General features: G+C 36.6%; 1 protein-coding gene across 1 annotated transcript in view; it reads left to right on the forward strand.

The window, feature by feature from the left end:
* The first annotated feature begins 11,337 nt into the window (after positions 1 to 11,337).
* LOC149788408 (uncharacterized protein C12orf56 homolog) overlaps positions 11,338 to 17,480 on the forward strand; it is a 73,234-nt gene continuing 67,091 nt past the window's right edge. The window contains exon 1 of the mRNA XM_089974371.1: positions 11,338 to 11,810. Coding sequence (XP_089830497.1) covers positions 11,586 to 11,810 — 225 coding nt within the window. The 5' untranslated portion in view covers positions 11,338 to 11,585. The remainder of the gene's footprint in view (positions 11,811 to 17,480) is intronic.

The following is a 17,480-nucleotide window of genomic DNA, read 5'->3' on the forward strand; positions in this document are numbered from 1 at the left end:
GGCCTTGGTGAGGTCGATGAACATCATGTAGAGTGGTTGACCTTGCTCTCTGCTCTTCTCTTGGAGTTGTCGTAGGGAGAAGATCATGTCTGTCGTCGACCTGCCTGCTCTGAAGCCGCACTGTGATTCCGGGTACACACGGTCTGCCAGCAACTGCAGCCTGTTGAGTATTATGCGGGCGTACACTTTACCAACAATACTCAAGAGCGAGATCCCTCTGTAATTATTACAGTCACTGCGGTCGCCCTTGTTTTTGTAAAGGGTCACAATTGTGGCATCACGCATGTCTTGGGGGACTACTCCTTCCTCCCAGCAGCGGCAAAGTAGCTCGTGCAGTGGTTTAATCAATGCTGGTTTTCCACGTTTGATAGCTTCGGGCGGGATGCTGTCACTACCTGGTGCTTTGTCGTTTGGAAGGCAGTCGATTGCTTTGCTGAGCTCCACTAAGGTTGGCACTTTGTCGAGCTCTTCCATGGTGGGCAGATTCTTTATGCTGCTGAGGGCTGCATCAGTGACTGACGTTTCTCTGGAGTATAGTTCTGAGTAGTGCTCCACCCATCTGGCCATCTGTTGCCCACGGTCTGTGATCTTCTCTCCCGTCAGAGATTTCAGGGGAGCGACCCCTTTCACTGTAGGGCCTAGAGCCTTCTTGATGCCACTGTACATGCCTTGGATGTGTCCGGACTCGGCACTGCGCTGGATCCCTTCACACAGTTGTTGCCAGTACTCATTCGCACACTGTCTAGCAATGCGTTGGGTGTTACTTCGGGCACTTCTGAGAGCAGCAAGCGTCCGTTCATTAGGGCATTTTTTGTAAGCTATTAAGGTTTTTCGTTTCTCCTCGATTTGTGGTTCCATCCTTGATAGGTGTGCATTGAACCAGTCCTGGCTGGGTCGTTCCTTCTTGCCAAACGTTGACATAGCTGTACTGTAGATGGCACCCTTCATGGCGTTCCACTTGGCTGTAGCGTCGTACTCAGGCAGGTCCTGGAGAGCCTTGTTCAGGGCAGACACATACTCCTCCACCTTGGCAGGGACTGACATCTGTCCAGTGTTTATGCGAGGACATCCTTTTGGTTTTGTGCGGTGTAGCACGTGTGGCTGTAGTCGCACTCTGCTGCTCACAAGGGCATGGTCGGAGTCACAGTCTGCACTGTGGTAGGTTCTGGTGGAGAGGACGCTGTTAAGGGCAGATCGCCTGGTGATGACCAAGTCGAGTTGGTGCCAGTGATGAGATCTGGGGTGTTTCCATGACACTTTGTGTTGTGGCTTACACTTGAAGAAGGTGTTTGTGATGCACAGGCCATGGTAGGTGCATAGCTCCAGCAGTCTCTGGCCGTTTTCGTTGGTCTTTCCAGTGCCATGATATCCGAGGCAGGTAGGCCAGGACTCGTGGTCCGCACCTACTCTGGCATTAAAGTCGCCGAGGAGGAATAGTGGTTCATTTTTGGGGCATCCTTTGATCTGTTCGTCCAGCTGCCCATAGAACTGATCCTTCACGTCTTCTGATGACGTGAGGGTTGGGGCGTAGACACTGATGATGTTGACAGGACCTGAAGTAGTGGTGAGGCGGATGGACAAGAGACGCTCAGTGCCCCCTGTTGGAGGTTCAACCGAGGCCAGGAGATTGTTTTTGATGGCAAAGCCCACTCCGTGCTGACGGGGCTCCTCAGGTTCTCGACCCTTCCAGAAGAAGGTGTAGTTTTCCTATCTGAGGGAGCCACTAGAGGCAAGCCTGGTTTCCTGGAGGGCAGCTATGCTGATATTTAGTCTGGTGAGTTCTCTATCGATGATGGCCGTCTTTCTGGTGTCATCCACTTCTCTGAGGTCGTCGGAGATGCCTGTACACATGGTGCGCACATTCCAGCTTGCAAATCGAAGAGCTGGAGTCTTCTTTATTGGTTTCTTGTTTCTTTTGTCTGGTGTGGAATTACCGTCTGCTTGTCATGCTGAACAACACATTGAGCTCCAGACACCCACTGGAGCAGGCAGACGATGGCGGGTCAACACCTTATTGACCGGGGGCTGCCCGGCTTGAGGCGGGCGATAGTTGGCCAGTGGGACACGATGATCCCTCCCACCGTCAAAGCTGACCCGTGGCGTCCCTTCCCTACGCCAATCGGGTGCGACTTATAACCCGTAAACTGTCAGCTTCCGTGTTGTTTCCTCACTCAGTAGCGAGACTGGAGTGTCCTCTCCAGGGCGCAAGCCTGGGCGTGGAATATGGAGATCTTGGGCTGCCCAGACGTCAGGATCCCCCTCTCGTCCTTGCTGGTGGGGTCCAAAGGAATGCTGAGCATGACATTTGGCACCAGTCTGGATGCAGGAGCTGCCGGAAGGAGGTCGTAGTCGACCCCCAGCCGCCTTAGGGGCTCCACTCCTGATTTTCTGTCTGGGTTTACTCCCGTAGCCTTTCCTTCTCCCGAAGATATCTACAAGGCAGTGGAGCCATAATCCAATGGATGGAACTTGGTTGGTTTTGAATCAGAGTTTCCTTCTCCTAGATGAACTTTCTGACAAGGTTAACGAGCTTCATCTGCCCGGGTTTGGGGTCAGAGTTTCCCTTCTCTTAGACTGGTTGCCTGCCAAGGCTAATGAGCCCAGTCTGCCCACCCAGTTATACCGCCGGGTACTCTGTCGCGCCACACAGCAGGCTCTGTTAAAACAGGGGCACCGCGTGAAGGTGCTGCTGTGGACACAATAGTGTAGGAGAGGCCATATGCAAGTAACCTCCTGCCCCGCAGAGCGAGACAGTGGTCCTGCGGCGATCACTACACCTGGGAAGGAGAGGCTATGAGAGACGCTTCACTTTCCTTTGGCAAGCGGGACGTCAGGCCCAGGCCACGCACCCCCAAAATGGCATCACTTTATACAAATAAAGCCTATCTGTAGCTGCAAATGCTGACATTTCGTTTGCTCTTTCTGTGAGTGGAATTTGTCAGAATCCTTTTTAGAGGTCAAGCTTGGTGGTATTTCACATTTCAATTCTCTTGATGCAATCATCTGTTCCAAGCATTAGAAATGAATCCATTTTGGTGACTTTAAATTCAGTAGTCAGTGCACATGCAGAATGTATTGTCTGGTCTAGGCACAAAAACACATGGTGAACTACAGTTACATTTTCTTCATAAATTCTCCAGTAAGTATTTAATTTCTTTTTTTCAAATATTCCTGCTTGGGGATGTTTTTTTCACAGGTGTAGAATCTACAATCTTATTGTCATGATAGATTTTATTTAGTCATGTTGGAGCATTAGGAAACAAGTGCTCATATTCACGTAATAACTATCATAAGTCACTCTTTTCTTGCAGTTGAAGATGTGAAGTTTCCAGTCCAGATCGGTTAATATTTCTGAATTCAGAAGATTGGTTAAACCAAAGTCACCACAGATTGCATTCCATTGTTTACATCCTCACTGTGTGGGACAGGTACAACTTGACTGAATAATTAAATGTGTTATCTGTACCAAAATACTCCTTTAACATCTTTTTATGACAAAGTAGTTTCTGTTTCTGCCTACCATGAATGCTAATGATCTAAGTTATTTACTTTTTCAATTACATACAATTTAGCCTGAAGAGGAATGTGAGGTATGGGCAAGAGAGACAAAACTTTGTCGCCAGGCTGAAAATTTGACTGAGTAGATCAAAGACTAGTTCTTGCTAAATCACAATCCTTTGACAACTTATATTTGAAATAAGAGACAAACAAGAAGTTTAATCTTGGAAACTTCATTTGAAAGAAGTTTCTCTTGCAATAAGTTAATGGTCCACTGACAGTATGTCCACAACCTAGTTCAAAAGAATTTGAACCCAATTATTCTTGAACCGTTATCCTAACTGCAAACAGAAACAAATGTACACCCTCATCCAAATCTTTTCGTGTAGCAATATGATTAAATCATATTCAATGTTTCCTTCCAAACCCCTTGACTTTCAGTGTGGTAGGTAGAAGATATAAATTGTTGGATGCCTATTCCATACATAACTTACTGGAAAATTCCAAATATACAATTTGTTCCTTGATCAAACTGGACAGATTTGAGAAGGCCAACAAGTGTAAAAGAAAATTTCAACGAGGCTCACCTATGGTTTTAGTTTTAATATTACTCAAAGTCATAGCCTCTGGAAATCTTGTGGACACTCATTATGGTCAACAAGTATTGGTTGCCAAACTTGGTCGTAGAGAAGGGACCAACAGAGTCTACCATTATTCTGCAAATGGTTCTTCAAATGCAGGAATAGGTTGCATTTGAGCCTTAGGTATCTCTGACAAGGTCTACAGTGTTTAGAAAGATGACTTTTAACATGCAGACAATAAAAAAATGATTCAGGATTATGTGATAAGTCTTATTGACTCCTACATGACCAGCCAAAGGAATTTCAAGGACTGCACTAAGAATTTTCTCTTGATATGATCTTGGAAGGACAATATGTTAGGTCTCAAAAGAGAATCTGACTGGGATTTGTGTGACCCAACCAATGTATTGCTTTCAATACAAGACTGTGACTGTGATTGTGATCTCTTTGAAAAAAGAGCATCTGGAATAGCTCTGTCCTGATTCTGTTGCTTTCTTTTCAACTTTTGGTAATGAAAAATGACGTTCCCTTTCTTTTCACAAGAAGTGCATGTAGGAAGTGATAAGGATTTCTGATCAGTCTTATCAGACAATTGATTTCTAAAAGTTTTGCCAGATTGAGATTTTGAAGTGCATGTATGAGACTGAGATGGTTTGTTACCAAACAACGGCTGAGAGGAGGACTTACAGAGAAATGAAAGAATTTTGGGAGTTAAGGAAAAAATTATTGCAGTGTGAGCAGCATCTTACGAAGTTGCACCTTTGCTCATCAAGACAAGTTTTGACTTCAGTTTGGATGCATTTCTTGAACTTTTCAATTAGTATGAGCTGTCTAAGATTGTGACAATCTTTATCAACCTTCTTGGCTGAGTGCCATCTATCAGATAGTTTTTCGTTCCCTTCCAAATTCAACGTTACCAATTCTTGTAATCTATATCACATTTTCCCTTTCTTCTCTCTGCATCTGTATTTCCTTGTCTTTTTCTCTCTGTCTCTCTTTGAATTTACATTTCTATTATCTCGGTACCAGAATACATGGTGAACTCCAGTCGCTTTTACTTGGTTCTATGAAATCGTTCTCGAACCAATATTGAATGTTTCTTTTTCTTCAAACATTCCTGTTTAAGGTGGTTAATCTTGTACGGATTTTGTCTCACAGGTGTGTAACATACAATCTCAACCTCATGGTAGATTTTATTTGTTCATGCAAGAACATCTAGAAACAAGTGGTTTTATTCGAGTGATAGCTGTTTTATTTAATTCGTTTTTGGTCGCTGCAGAGGTGGAAGTTTCTGGTCCAGATTATTCACAATTTCTGAATTCCGAAGACTAATTACACCAAAGTCAATAAAGCCCTATTGCATTCCATCCCTTAAATCTTCACTATGGGACAGGTACAATTAAACTGACTGTATTATTAGTGTGGCTATCTCTATCAACACACTCATTTAACATATGTATATGGCAAAGTTGTTTTTGTTTTCGTCTCCCAGACGTATTAATGTTATAATTTACATCACTTGCATTCTTTTCAGCTGTGCAAGTACTGTACTTAGCATGAAGAGGATTTTGCGGTAAGGACAAGAAAGCCGGAACTCGATCACCAGGCTGAAATCTCATTTCCTTTGTATTGTTGTCATACCTTCATTTCATATTTGTGTGGGTATAGTGAAGATTAGTTCTTGCAACTTCAAAAGCCTTTGGCAACTTATATTTAAAATTAGAAACATGGTCGACAATAATTTTTTTTAAAGAATCTTCTCTTTTAAGGAATTGAATGGTCCACTGACAGTATATCCAAAACCTAAATCAAAGGGACTAAATCCTAGAGATTCTTGAACTTATTCCCTAGCAGCAAACAACAGTGAATGAACACATTCATCCCAATATTTTCCATTGTCAAAACAATATGACCGAGTCATATTTTCCAAAATTTGATGAAATCTGTCTGAAGACCCTTGTCGATCAGAATGATAGGCAGAAGACTTAAATTGCTGAATGCCGAATTCATGCATAAACTGTTACAAAATTTCCGATATAAAATTTGACCTTTGATCACATTGGATTGGTTTGGGAAGGCCAAATTGATATTTTTTTAAAAAAGAACTTGATCACAGCTTTTACTATGCCTTTAGTTTTAATATTCTTCAAAGGAAGTGCATCTGGAAATCTTGTGGATGCACAGATTTCAATAGGATCGACTTTCTGGTCCAAAGAAGGCTTGTCACTTATAAGTGGATTGACCACAATATTTTCTCCAGCTAAGGCGGTACCTAGTAATAAATGATAACTCTCGATTAATAAAGAAACACTCATTATTCCGCCTGTCACGGTCCCGAGACTAAGTTTGACAAATTTAAACAGTGGAGAGGAAAATTAACGAAGCCGCAATCTACACACTGAATAAGAACACTTTCATCAGAAAAAGACTTTTCAGAAAAAGGCAAAGTACACGTATCCTTTAAAATGTTGATAGGATTGGCAGAATTACTAATGAGTAATATGGAACCTTTCAACATGAATGGTTCAATATTCTTTAAAATAAATTGCTTCACCCTACAAATGTATTGCTTTCAATACATGATAGTGACCTTGACCTTTTTGAACTAAAAGTATTTGGAATATCTCTTTCTTGATTATGTTGCTTATCTTTCAATATATAGTAGCGTACCCTTTCTTCTTGCAATAAATTGTTTGTAAGTTTAAAAAAAAAAAAAACTATTTAAATTTCATTACATGTCAAAGGTCAAAGTAATGTAATTTTGTTTACTAGGAATTTGATATTTTCCAGGAATTAGTTTGACCTGACTGTTCAGTCGAAAACATCTAAAAATAGAACTTTGTATATTTTGCTGACCTAGTTGCTTTCCTGACTTTGAATGAGAATCAAGTAGACGACTTCGTTTTCGCTAATTCATTCTTAATGTGTGAATGTTAATAGTGAAATCGGGGCTCACTGGGATTACGTAACTTTAGACATAAATACTTCTACGCTGTTCGGGGGCCCCGAGTGGTCGAGTGGTCTAAAGCGCTCTTCGTTACGGATCACTGCCATCTCACCTCTGTCTGCGGCGGTTCGAGTCTCGGATTCAGCCAATGTGGGTATGTGAGAAAGCTTGCCAGTAGCTTCTCGTGGGTCGGTGGTTCTTTCCGGGGTTTTCCCGGGTTCTTCCTCCACCATTAATATTGACCGCCATGTATAGCCTATCGTGTGCTGAAAAATGGCGTTAAACCCCACAACAGCAACAATTCTACGCTGTTCTCGAAATTCTGGAGGGTTGACCCTCATCCAGGAATCTGTTTTTGCGTCTCAAGTTACTGTATAACCTGTGTCTATAGAGATATTAGTCGGGTTTCTAAACACTGGGACGTAAGTGTTTTGTTTTTCCTGTTGTGACCAGTTGAGATATATTTTAAAATTTCTTCATACTTTTTGGATTCTAAAAGATTAATTCGTTTCTCTGGGAATAGTTAAGTGCTCATACAGAATTCTTGGACAAATACATTTTTTAAATTCAGAAATTCAAACTCCGCAATATTTTTTATGGTCCAACAAAGAACTGTAGACAAGTTAATAATATAAAGGCTACAGCATACGTCATCGCCTTCCATTTTGGGTTTTCGTCGGGACTGGAACTCAAATTTCATTAGAACATTTATTGTTATGACTTCTAATTTAATAATACTTGGATTATTCTTGGACTATTTTTGGATTTGATTCTTTGACTAGAGTTTTTTTTTTCCTTTTTACATTTGTTCTCCCAGGGAAATAAATTATTTGTTAAATTTTTAAAAGCTTGTTGTTTTCACTCTCTCTTTGTTACTGTTTATTAGAGCCTAAACATGTAACATAAAAATAGATATACACTTCTGATCAGTCTCACCAGAAACTTGATTCCAAAACGCTGCACTAGATTGAGATTTAGAAGTTCTCATTTTGAACTGAATGTATTTTCGTTTTTTTTGGTGGGGGGTGTTCTTTTTTATTTTATTTTTTTGCCAGAAGATTGCTCAGTGGAAGACTTAGTGACAAAAAAAACAACTTTATAAGCTACTCGTCGTCTGTACGAACAGCATTTTCTGGAGTTTTGACGTTGTTCTCATCAAGATAAGTTTTAACGTCACTATGGACGCAATTTTTGAATTATTCAACTAATATACGTTGTCTGAGATTTTCGTAATTTTGACCAACTTTCTTGACTAAGCACCACCTATCAAATAATTGTTCTTTTTTCTCTGATAAATTTTACATGGGTTTGTCCAGTTTCTTTTTTATAGTTCCTAACCTTTGTTGATATGCCAGATACCAAGTCGTAACCCTTCAAGACATATTTAATAACCAGATCAAAATCAGTACTTTTCTGTCCTGACAGGGAATTGAAGATGTCACGATCTTTGCCAATTGTAGCAATAGCGTCTAATGCTCTCCTGGCCATTTCAAATTTTCAGGATTTTGTATTTAAATGAGGAATATATGTATGTACTTTTTTCTCTTTAAAAGGGGTAGTAGCCTCATTTTTTCTAAAATCAAAATATGCTTTTGTATGTAAAGTGGGGATGTACATTTGACTTGCCAGGCTAGCTCTAATTCCTTTAATCTAAATTGAAATTCTCCTCCGTCCTTTAATATTTCTCTCTACATCTACATTCATCTCTCTCTATTTGATTGCATTTGATCTTTCAAGCTTTCTTAACACTATTTCATTCTTGTATTCTAATTTCAATTCCATAATTGTCAAACCTGTTAAGTTATAGCCAGATGGAGACTTACTAATCAAATCCAAAGCACATTTATCCAAAACATTTTTTCCATCAAAATATTAGACTACAATATTTTGTTATTTCTTGATTCGTTGAAGAAGCCTTCATCTCAGAAAGATCATATTGTCTGGCAAGCAGCAGCAATTCATTCTTTTTGTAGGAGTATAACCGTTCTTGTGTAGGATTTAAAATAAAGTTCTCTCCTTTAGATGACATCGTAAAAGACTCATGGTTTCACTAAAGATTTATAAAATGTGAAATTATATCTAGGATTTAGGAAATTCCAAAACAAGTTGAATTCAAACTTCGCAAAGTTTTCTGAAGTACTTTAGACAACGTCGTATCCCATGGACGAGCGCCCAGTTTTCTATTACGAGTCTATTGTCTTAAACAAAGTAACAGAAAAGCGAAAACCACGGCGTTTTGTAAAATTAAAATAATAATTTATTCCCCTAAAATACAAAGTGAAACAAAATTAATATAAAAAACTTACGATAATGCGAATTAGATCCCAAATAATCCTAGATTAGTGACATAAGTCTGAATGAATAAATATATCAGGAATCATTAGTGGTATTTCAACAAATTTCTAGCGCTGAACGTATTGATGTGCCTGTAGTGGCCTATAGTCTCTAATGTACCAATGGCCTGAATGGAAGTGATGTGCCAACAGTCTTTAGTTGAATCACAGTTGTATAAACCAAGCTTTCCTTGTTAGAATTGAATTTACTATTATTCTCAGTAATGTATGTTACAGATGAGCACTTTGTATTTCCAGAGAAGAAGAATTTTGAATTAAATAATTTCAGTCCAAACCAAACACTGAACACAGCAATGATTCTGCCTCAAGCTCTCATAGCATGAATGAATAATGTCTAGATAAACAATATTATTTAGCCTGTACTTGACCTAGGTCACAATTAACATTTTTATATGAAAAACAATTACTTAGCTAAATATTTCGTTCTTGAATATTCCAAAAGTTTACAAGATAAAATATGTTACTAAAACCATAATATTGAATGTGGTAAATATCCGGTAGACCCGGTATTACATTTAACGGAAATTTCAAATGTTCTGAATTCAGATTGAGATAAACATGTTATTTACAAAACCAAAATCAATGATTCTGGTCAGGTAGAAAATGAACTTGATTTTGGAAAAGGTCAAGTCCAAATTACAATTATCCATAGCATATAATAAATTTAAAAAAGAAACCCAGCAAACAATGCAAATCAAATGAACATAATATGGGATTATTTATTATTTTATATGCTATAATATTTTACTATTTATTTTTCTGAATTATTTTTAAGTATTTGATTGCCATTCACTATCTAATTAAGTATGCATGTGCTTTCAGCTGTCATTCTTATAAATTAAAGTTGAAATCTACAATCAACTGAACGAACGAAAAGACGTGGAACGAGCGATTGTGTACGGTTAATAATGAACGAAGGAACGAATAAAATAATGTACAAGAAAGGAGACAAACAGGAGGAATACGAGATATATTACTGAATAAATAAATAAATAAATAAATAAATAAATAAATAAAATAAACAATAGTGAAATACAGTAGTTCTGTGTAAATTACATGAATGACGGATGTTACTTTTGAATAAGCGTTGGATGTTGTCATTAGTTGGAGCAATAAAGCAATACTTTTATCTAGTCGTCATAAGGCGTACATTATAAAATTTGGACATAGCTAACATGCAACCATCCCTACCCTCCGATTAGAGGATTTGAGACAAAAAAAAAAAATCTTCGTTTTATTTCATATGCAACATCCAGCAATTTATTTATTCTGCCACATAATGATAATATTAATAATAATAATAATAATAATGAGGACTTTGTATAGCGCCTGATCTTTAGAAGCTCTAAACGCTTTACAACATTAGACAATACCTGTAAGATAAAAAAACATACTAATATTATTACAAAAACAAACACCATAAAATTAGAAAAACATTAAAAACAAAAAAAAAAACAAAAAAAAAACATGCTGAGAATATTTCAGGTAGGAAACATTATTAGGTCTTTAAGTTTGTTCTTGCAATCGAAATAAGTGAGTTTTGAGAACCCTCTTGAATGTGATCACTGTGTCTTTGTGTCTAAGTTCAAATCTAGGGCTTATCTTAGTCTCTATTTTGCATATATTACAGTTTTAATAAAAGTGAAATTATATCTTAAGTTCTGATAATCTCCAACTAGAATTAGTCTTAGAGTACTACACAGGCATAAACTCGTACTACGCATTACTAGAGTTCAGTTCAAATTGGTACCTACAAAGACACGCTAAGAACAGTAACTCTACTGGTCTTTACTGAAACTCAGCCGTGTTTATCTTGCAGGGTAGACGATAGCTAATTAGAATCGTATTTAAACAACTATCTTGTTTTTACTAAACTAAATAATCATTTGGATATGTTTAATATGATATTATTGTTGAGGTTTTACAGAAAACTTTACTTTCTCAAATGTACACAAACTTGGCTTAATATTGATTGCGCAGTATCTTGTTTTAGCGTAGCCGCTCGATCTTTGGTGTTTGAAGATTCATTTAGTGACAAATGTTTTGACCTATTGACCCTGCATGTGAAATTATATTGACAGGTGCCTAGTAGCAGCGTCACACAGGTGAAATGGCTGAACGTGAACGGTAGCTCCATTCAAAAGACCGTCAGGAGAAAACAGTTTTGTTCAAGGCCGGAATTAAAATCTCAAACTGTACTATAGCATGCAGACTAGGAACAGTAAACTTGATAGTTTTCTCAAACGAAAGCTTGAAGAAGAGCGATATGAAAGAATTCGCGCTTATGAATCTTGCATTGTGGTCTCGGAGAAAGAAAACAAAACTTTCAAATATGTGGTTTTGGGTGACGAATGGATATACCTGACAGAGAATCCACCAAAAACAATTCAGGAGGTGGTTTGCCTAGAGGACCTTGTCTCCGTAGAATTGGTATGTCTATATATAATGGCACTCGTTTTATTCAGATCACTAACTTTGATATTTAAACCCGTGTACATGTATTGTAACCTATTATAATCCGCTGTGATCTCGCACATTTAAGGCTTATGCTTATTTATCCTGCGACACCCGCTTTCAAGTAATATGTACACGTGTGCATCAATGGTCAATGTAAAAGGATGAAGAATATACCGTATTGATTGGATGCTGTTAAATGAAAATAAATGGCTTTATAGATACACACTGTTGGATGGTCTAAACAAAATTCAAATCTACAAACCTTTAGAATCGGGTCAACAGTTATGTAGGAAGTCTGTTCAACTGCACAAAGCTCAAAGAAAGAAAAAGTTATAGTAACTGATATCTGTAAGTATTTGGCAAATAGAAATAGGGTGCACATATCTTGTTTGTCTTGTATGTGTTTGGTAAATGGAAAGAGAGTACTCATATCTTGTTTGGCAGATAGAATAATGGTGTATGTGTTGGGAGCCGATTGTCCTGTGTGTGTTTGGCAGATAGAAAGAGGGTTTACATGTTGGGTATTCCTTGTTTGAGATATGATAAATGTGTACTGAAACTAAATCATGATAAATTTTGTATTATATTAATATTGCTTTAGCTGGATATTACTGATAACTATTTATATCCATCAGTCCTGTAATTTCTATCTGGAATTAGTCCCACAGTTGCTACATGAAATTAATATTAAATTAGATTTCTCAGAGTGGCTAGAAAGACTCAAAATGCAGTTTGGATGTTTACAAAACAGCAATGGGGACATTAGTTCCATGAAATTTAATTGTGTACTGAGCCATTATGCAATTTCAGTCCATTTTTACAGAACCAACACATTCCTTTAGTTTCATATTTTGGAAACTTTTGGATTTGTATAGTGACTCAAATCTTATCATGAAAAATTTCAGTGAATCAGGTATAATCAGGGTATCATATCTGATTTTAGGGTTTTGAACAGATCGTGTAATATTATCATACATTAATTTTGGTCATGTCTGCATTATTTATAAATGCAATAAAACATCAGCAAAATGCATAAAGACCAATTCTCTTCAATGACCATGCATTTGTGAGAAATATGCTGCATTTTGACCATCAACTATTTTACAGAAAATTATAGCTGATGATTAAAAATTATCATCATTATAATTGATAATGATGTATAGTAATGTGTGACTGCTATTTATGTGTCTTCGGAGTATGAACTTGATTACTGGTCACTGTACCTTTTTTCATGGTAATGCAGCGAATATTGTAGGCAAAGAAGCAGAAGGGGAATAAATCTAGAAGGCAATCTTTCACACTGAATAACAACTCGGATATTCTATATAAATTACCAACAATGCATTTATCCATGATAAAGACATTCCAATTGACAGAATTTAGCTTCTTATACATTACCATCATAATTAACTAAAGATTCAGAAAATTTAAAACATGACACATGAGAATTTACGCCACTTTTGTAGAATGAAAACTTGTACTTTAGTCCTTTAAGAACACACACACTGAGTTTTATATGTCTCAGTATTCATAGATTTCACATTAACAGTAGCAACTGTCACTTAATTAATCTTGATTTTGGGGATGGATATAGAATTGAACAAGTCCCTAAAATCATTAGTTGTTTGACATGGCTTTCCATTGACCCTAAGTTTTGATGAACGAATTTCACATCTGACCTGAAACTAATGCATGTACATTGTGCCCTAGGTGTCGGTTTGACTTTTGGGGAATTTTGCCTGAAGCATCTAGCACTATAATGGGTATCATCTAATAACCTTTGACAATCTTTCTGTTTGAATGACCATAGATATGCACTTGAATTACCCACTAATTAATAGGCATTGTTATCATGATAAATTGCAGGTCATGTGGGATTGTCCAATAATTGATACTGATGTCAGCTCTAATCTTTTGTTTCAAGACAATAAAGATTGTTTGAATGATAATGATTGAAATAATTGGAATTTAACACCTTTATAAAGTGACATTGCAAATTGGCCTTGAAGACTAGAAATTAAAAATGGCAGATGGAAATCAGAGAGAATTGATTGGGTAAGTATCATGTTTATTTTGAGTATGTCCTAAAACAGATTGGCTGTAATTAATGACTTCAGTCAATTCTCTGTTAATGGGTCTTACTCTTGGTATATGGGAATTATTTCTTGTTTAATCATTATTTTGTTACACCATTTACATCATTCTATTGTTGATTTTATGACATGATGTTATATCAGTTTTGATTTTCAAAATTTATGAATACCAGAGCTCAGAGGCATATTTCGACTTATTCCTCTGAGAAATAAAAATGTTGATACTGACAAGACTGAATATGAACTTGGGAATCTTTTCATTTAAGACAATGCAGTACCTGAGAATGAATTAATTCAGTGAACATTCAAGCTGTTAAACAGATCTTATGGTCATTTCATTTGTATAATTCAAACTGTTAGTCTCAGATTTTTCACATTTGTACACTTTTCTTACTGATGTTCAGATTAGTTTTGTTTGCCCCTCCTATGATGAACTCCAGTAAAACATGGGCATCTTTAACTTATTGAAAATTAATATTTTGGCATTCCTGAGTGTTAAAATAATGCTAGGATGAGGATAAAATCAGTCTGCTGTAAATTTAATTACACCGTAGGCCGCTAATACTAAACATGTTAGTCTGTTTAAGATAATGACCACTGCATAGAAATTAATGTATAGCATATAGTAATCTCTTGCATCTTCTCAAACTAAAAGCACGATGTTATAAACTGTCCTGGTTAATGAATACATTTTCTGTTTGGCAAGTACATTGAAAATGGTTTCGTGCCGATGTCCATGATATTGCAAAATGTTATTTACTGATGGAAATTGTTCACGATATCACTGATATAGTGTGCTTATGAAATGTGGGGATTATCATCGAATAATTACAGATGATATGGTAACTACCCCCTTTTAAAAATATTGGCGAGGAATTACGTAGGATACCTTCGATAACAAGCCCATCCCCACTTTTTGAGAAATCATTTAGTCTGGTCATCTGGGTGTCTCATGGGAGAAAAACTGTAATCAGTTTTTTTAAGTGCAATTAATAATCCCATTGTTACAATTTGTGCGATTTTGCTCTGGCTGTCAGTATCAGTAAAAGAGTTGGAATTAACCACTGAGCAATGTCTTTGGACATACCAATTTCTGATTAAAGTGGTTGTGGATTATACATGTATATAGCCATGAGAGACCAACCCTTTGTACCAACAAAAAGGGTTTTTCAAGACAAGCAGCCTCTCAGTAGAGGTCTTAACATTATATTACAGCAAATAGTAGATCTGTGCTTGAAAAATGTGTATGACAGGTTGTCTTCCAAAAGCAGCAGTCTCAGGAGAAGAATTTGGTTTATAATTTTATTTTCCTCTACACGGTGTTATATTATACTGCTTGTTATAAATAAATAAAGATGACAATTAGAGCTTTGTAAGAGGTCTTGTCCTGACAGAATCAGTCTATCAATTGTCTGCATTTGGCCTTGACATGAGTGTACCCAGATTATGGAAGCAAAGAAAACCTGAAATTGATGTTTGTGTTTCAAGAAACATCTTGATGCCTTTGATCAATAAACTTGACAGATGACATGAAAATATCAGTATTTGATTGAAGTTGTGTGAAAAAAGGAAAGGATGATTGTCTGGATACTACTCAGAGATGGGTTTCATTGGTTTCAAGCACACAATCTCTTTTCATTTATACTCAATAGTTTTTTTTTTTCTTTTAGTTTTGCTAGTTTCAAGTTCTGTTCTTATTAGAGGGTCATATTTTATTCCAGTTCAAAATTGTACCATCAAAATAACTATCCTCGAGTCGGGAGAAATATATAAATTGGCAAACTCTACTACAATGTTTGTATTTTTTTCACCAATAAGCAGCCATTATAAAAACATCATCTGTAACACTTTTCTTTTGGATGCAAATTACTCATTCACCGCTGTAGATTCTTTTGATTTTCGCCTGGGAAAAAAACAACAACAGAAAAACAAACACATTTTGGGGGTTATTTATGAATTGCATCCGAACACACCTGCTTCCAAGTGTTGTATGTTACTGGTTGTTCAGGTGTACAGTACACACTGCAGACAAGATGCTGTTTTCGATTTGACTGTTTCGCTCGCACATGTGCAAAAGGGTAAAACTTTTGACTATTTTCACTTATTGGGCCCACGGTTTTTGTGTCCTTGCCACTTTTTTTTTTTTAATATTCCAAATCTCACATTTATCCTACATTTTTCAAAGATTTACCTATCCGTGTGCAGTTCGGATAATTCAGCTTAGATTTCTGGCCATACATCCCGGAGACAAACTCCAGTTCCGAAACTGATCATTATTGGTCTAACAAATGGGATCTAAAAAATTATATATTAATGCGAGTAGAAAGCCTACATTATTTGATACAATTGAGCTAGGAAGTAGGGTACAACCGCATGACGCATAAACGTGGCCCGTTGGTTTAACGGGCTAATATGGCAGATCCCAAAATATTGGTAATATTTACTCATATAATTAATTTTGACCGCATGTTTTAAGTTTTACATGTGTTACCTTAACTTTTATTTTATATACATTTTGAGAATGTTATCATTTATTTTGGAAGGGTTTATCTTTCTAATGTTTTGGTGCAATTCTTCATTTTTACATTTTATGAAATTTTACTTTAATGTACACCTTACAGCCTCTATTGTGCTGATGTGCCAATAAAAGCCACTAAATAACGTGCCACGGGAAGAAAAAGTGTCCAGTCCACTGTCTAAAAAATGCGTCCAGTCCACTGTCTAAAAAAAGTGTCCAGTCCACTATGTCTAAAAAAGTGTTCATTCCACTGTCTAAAAAATGATTCGACCTTCAGGTTTTCAAAATAATGGAGTACAATGTGAATCTGATATTACCGATTTTCATTTCATAGAAACTTATGAAATACTTGTGTTTGAAAGTAACAGACTCCTGCAAAATTTTACCAGTCAGTGCCACTGTTGTTTTTTCTTCCTCTTTAAAATTTCATTAACCTTTTCTTTTTTGTGTGGCCAGATTTGTAATGCAATTAACGCTCCTTCATTTTAAGGTCTTCAGTATAACATTAGAACATTATTTCTTCTGTAAGGAGTGTTAGGTCATGGATACATATGAATCGTCCGACGTAAGAATTGTTTTTACGAATACAAGTTTAAAATAATTACAAATGGAATTTCGGTATCAGTTTAATGTCATATGCATAACGTAACTTCCGTGTCTGCTAAAAATAGCTTATTTAAAATCTTTGCATTTGAATTAAAATTGCATGAAATAGACATCATTTTAACCATGACAATAAAATTGAGAAGGACCTCACATAAACGGCAGCGTTAAGAGTAATATATGCAAGATGAGGTTGATTTATATATAGATCTATTTGCTATACATTTATACCATTATGTTATATACAGTATCCTGGTATTATATATATATATATATATATATATATATATATATATATATATATATATATATATATATATATATATATGTTACCCTCATCTAAAGTTAAATAATTTCAAGAGAATGAGGAACACTATTTATATATATAAACATTGTCACCACGGCCGCATGCTTATAATAGAAATCGTA

This window comes from Sinohyriopsis cumingii, chromosome 11, assembly GCF_028554795.1.
Source record: "Sinohyriopsis cumingii isolate HCF-2022 chromosome 11, ASM2855479v2, whole genome shotgun sequence".
NCBI classification, from domain to species: domain Eukaryota; kingdom Metazoa; phylum Mollusca; class Bivalvia; order Unionida; family Unionidae; genus Sinohyriopsis; species Sinohyriopsis cumingii.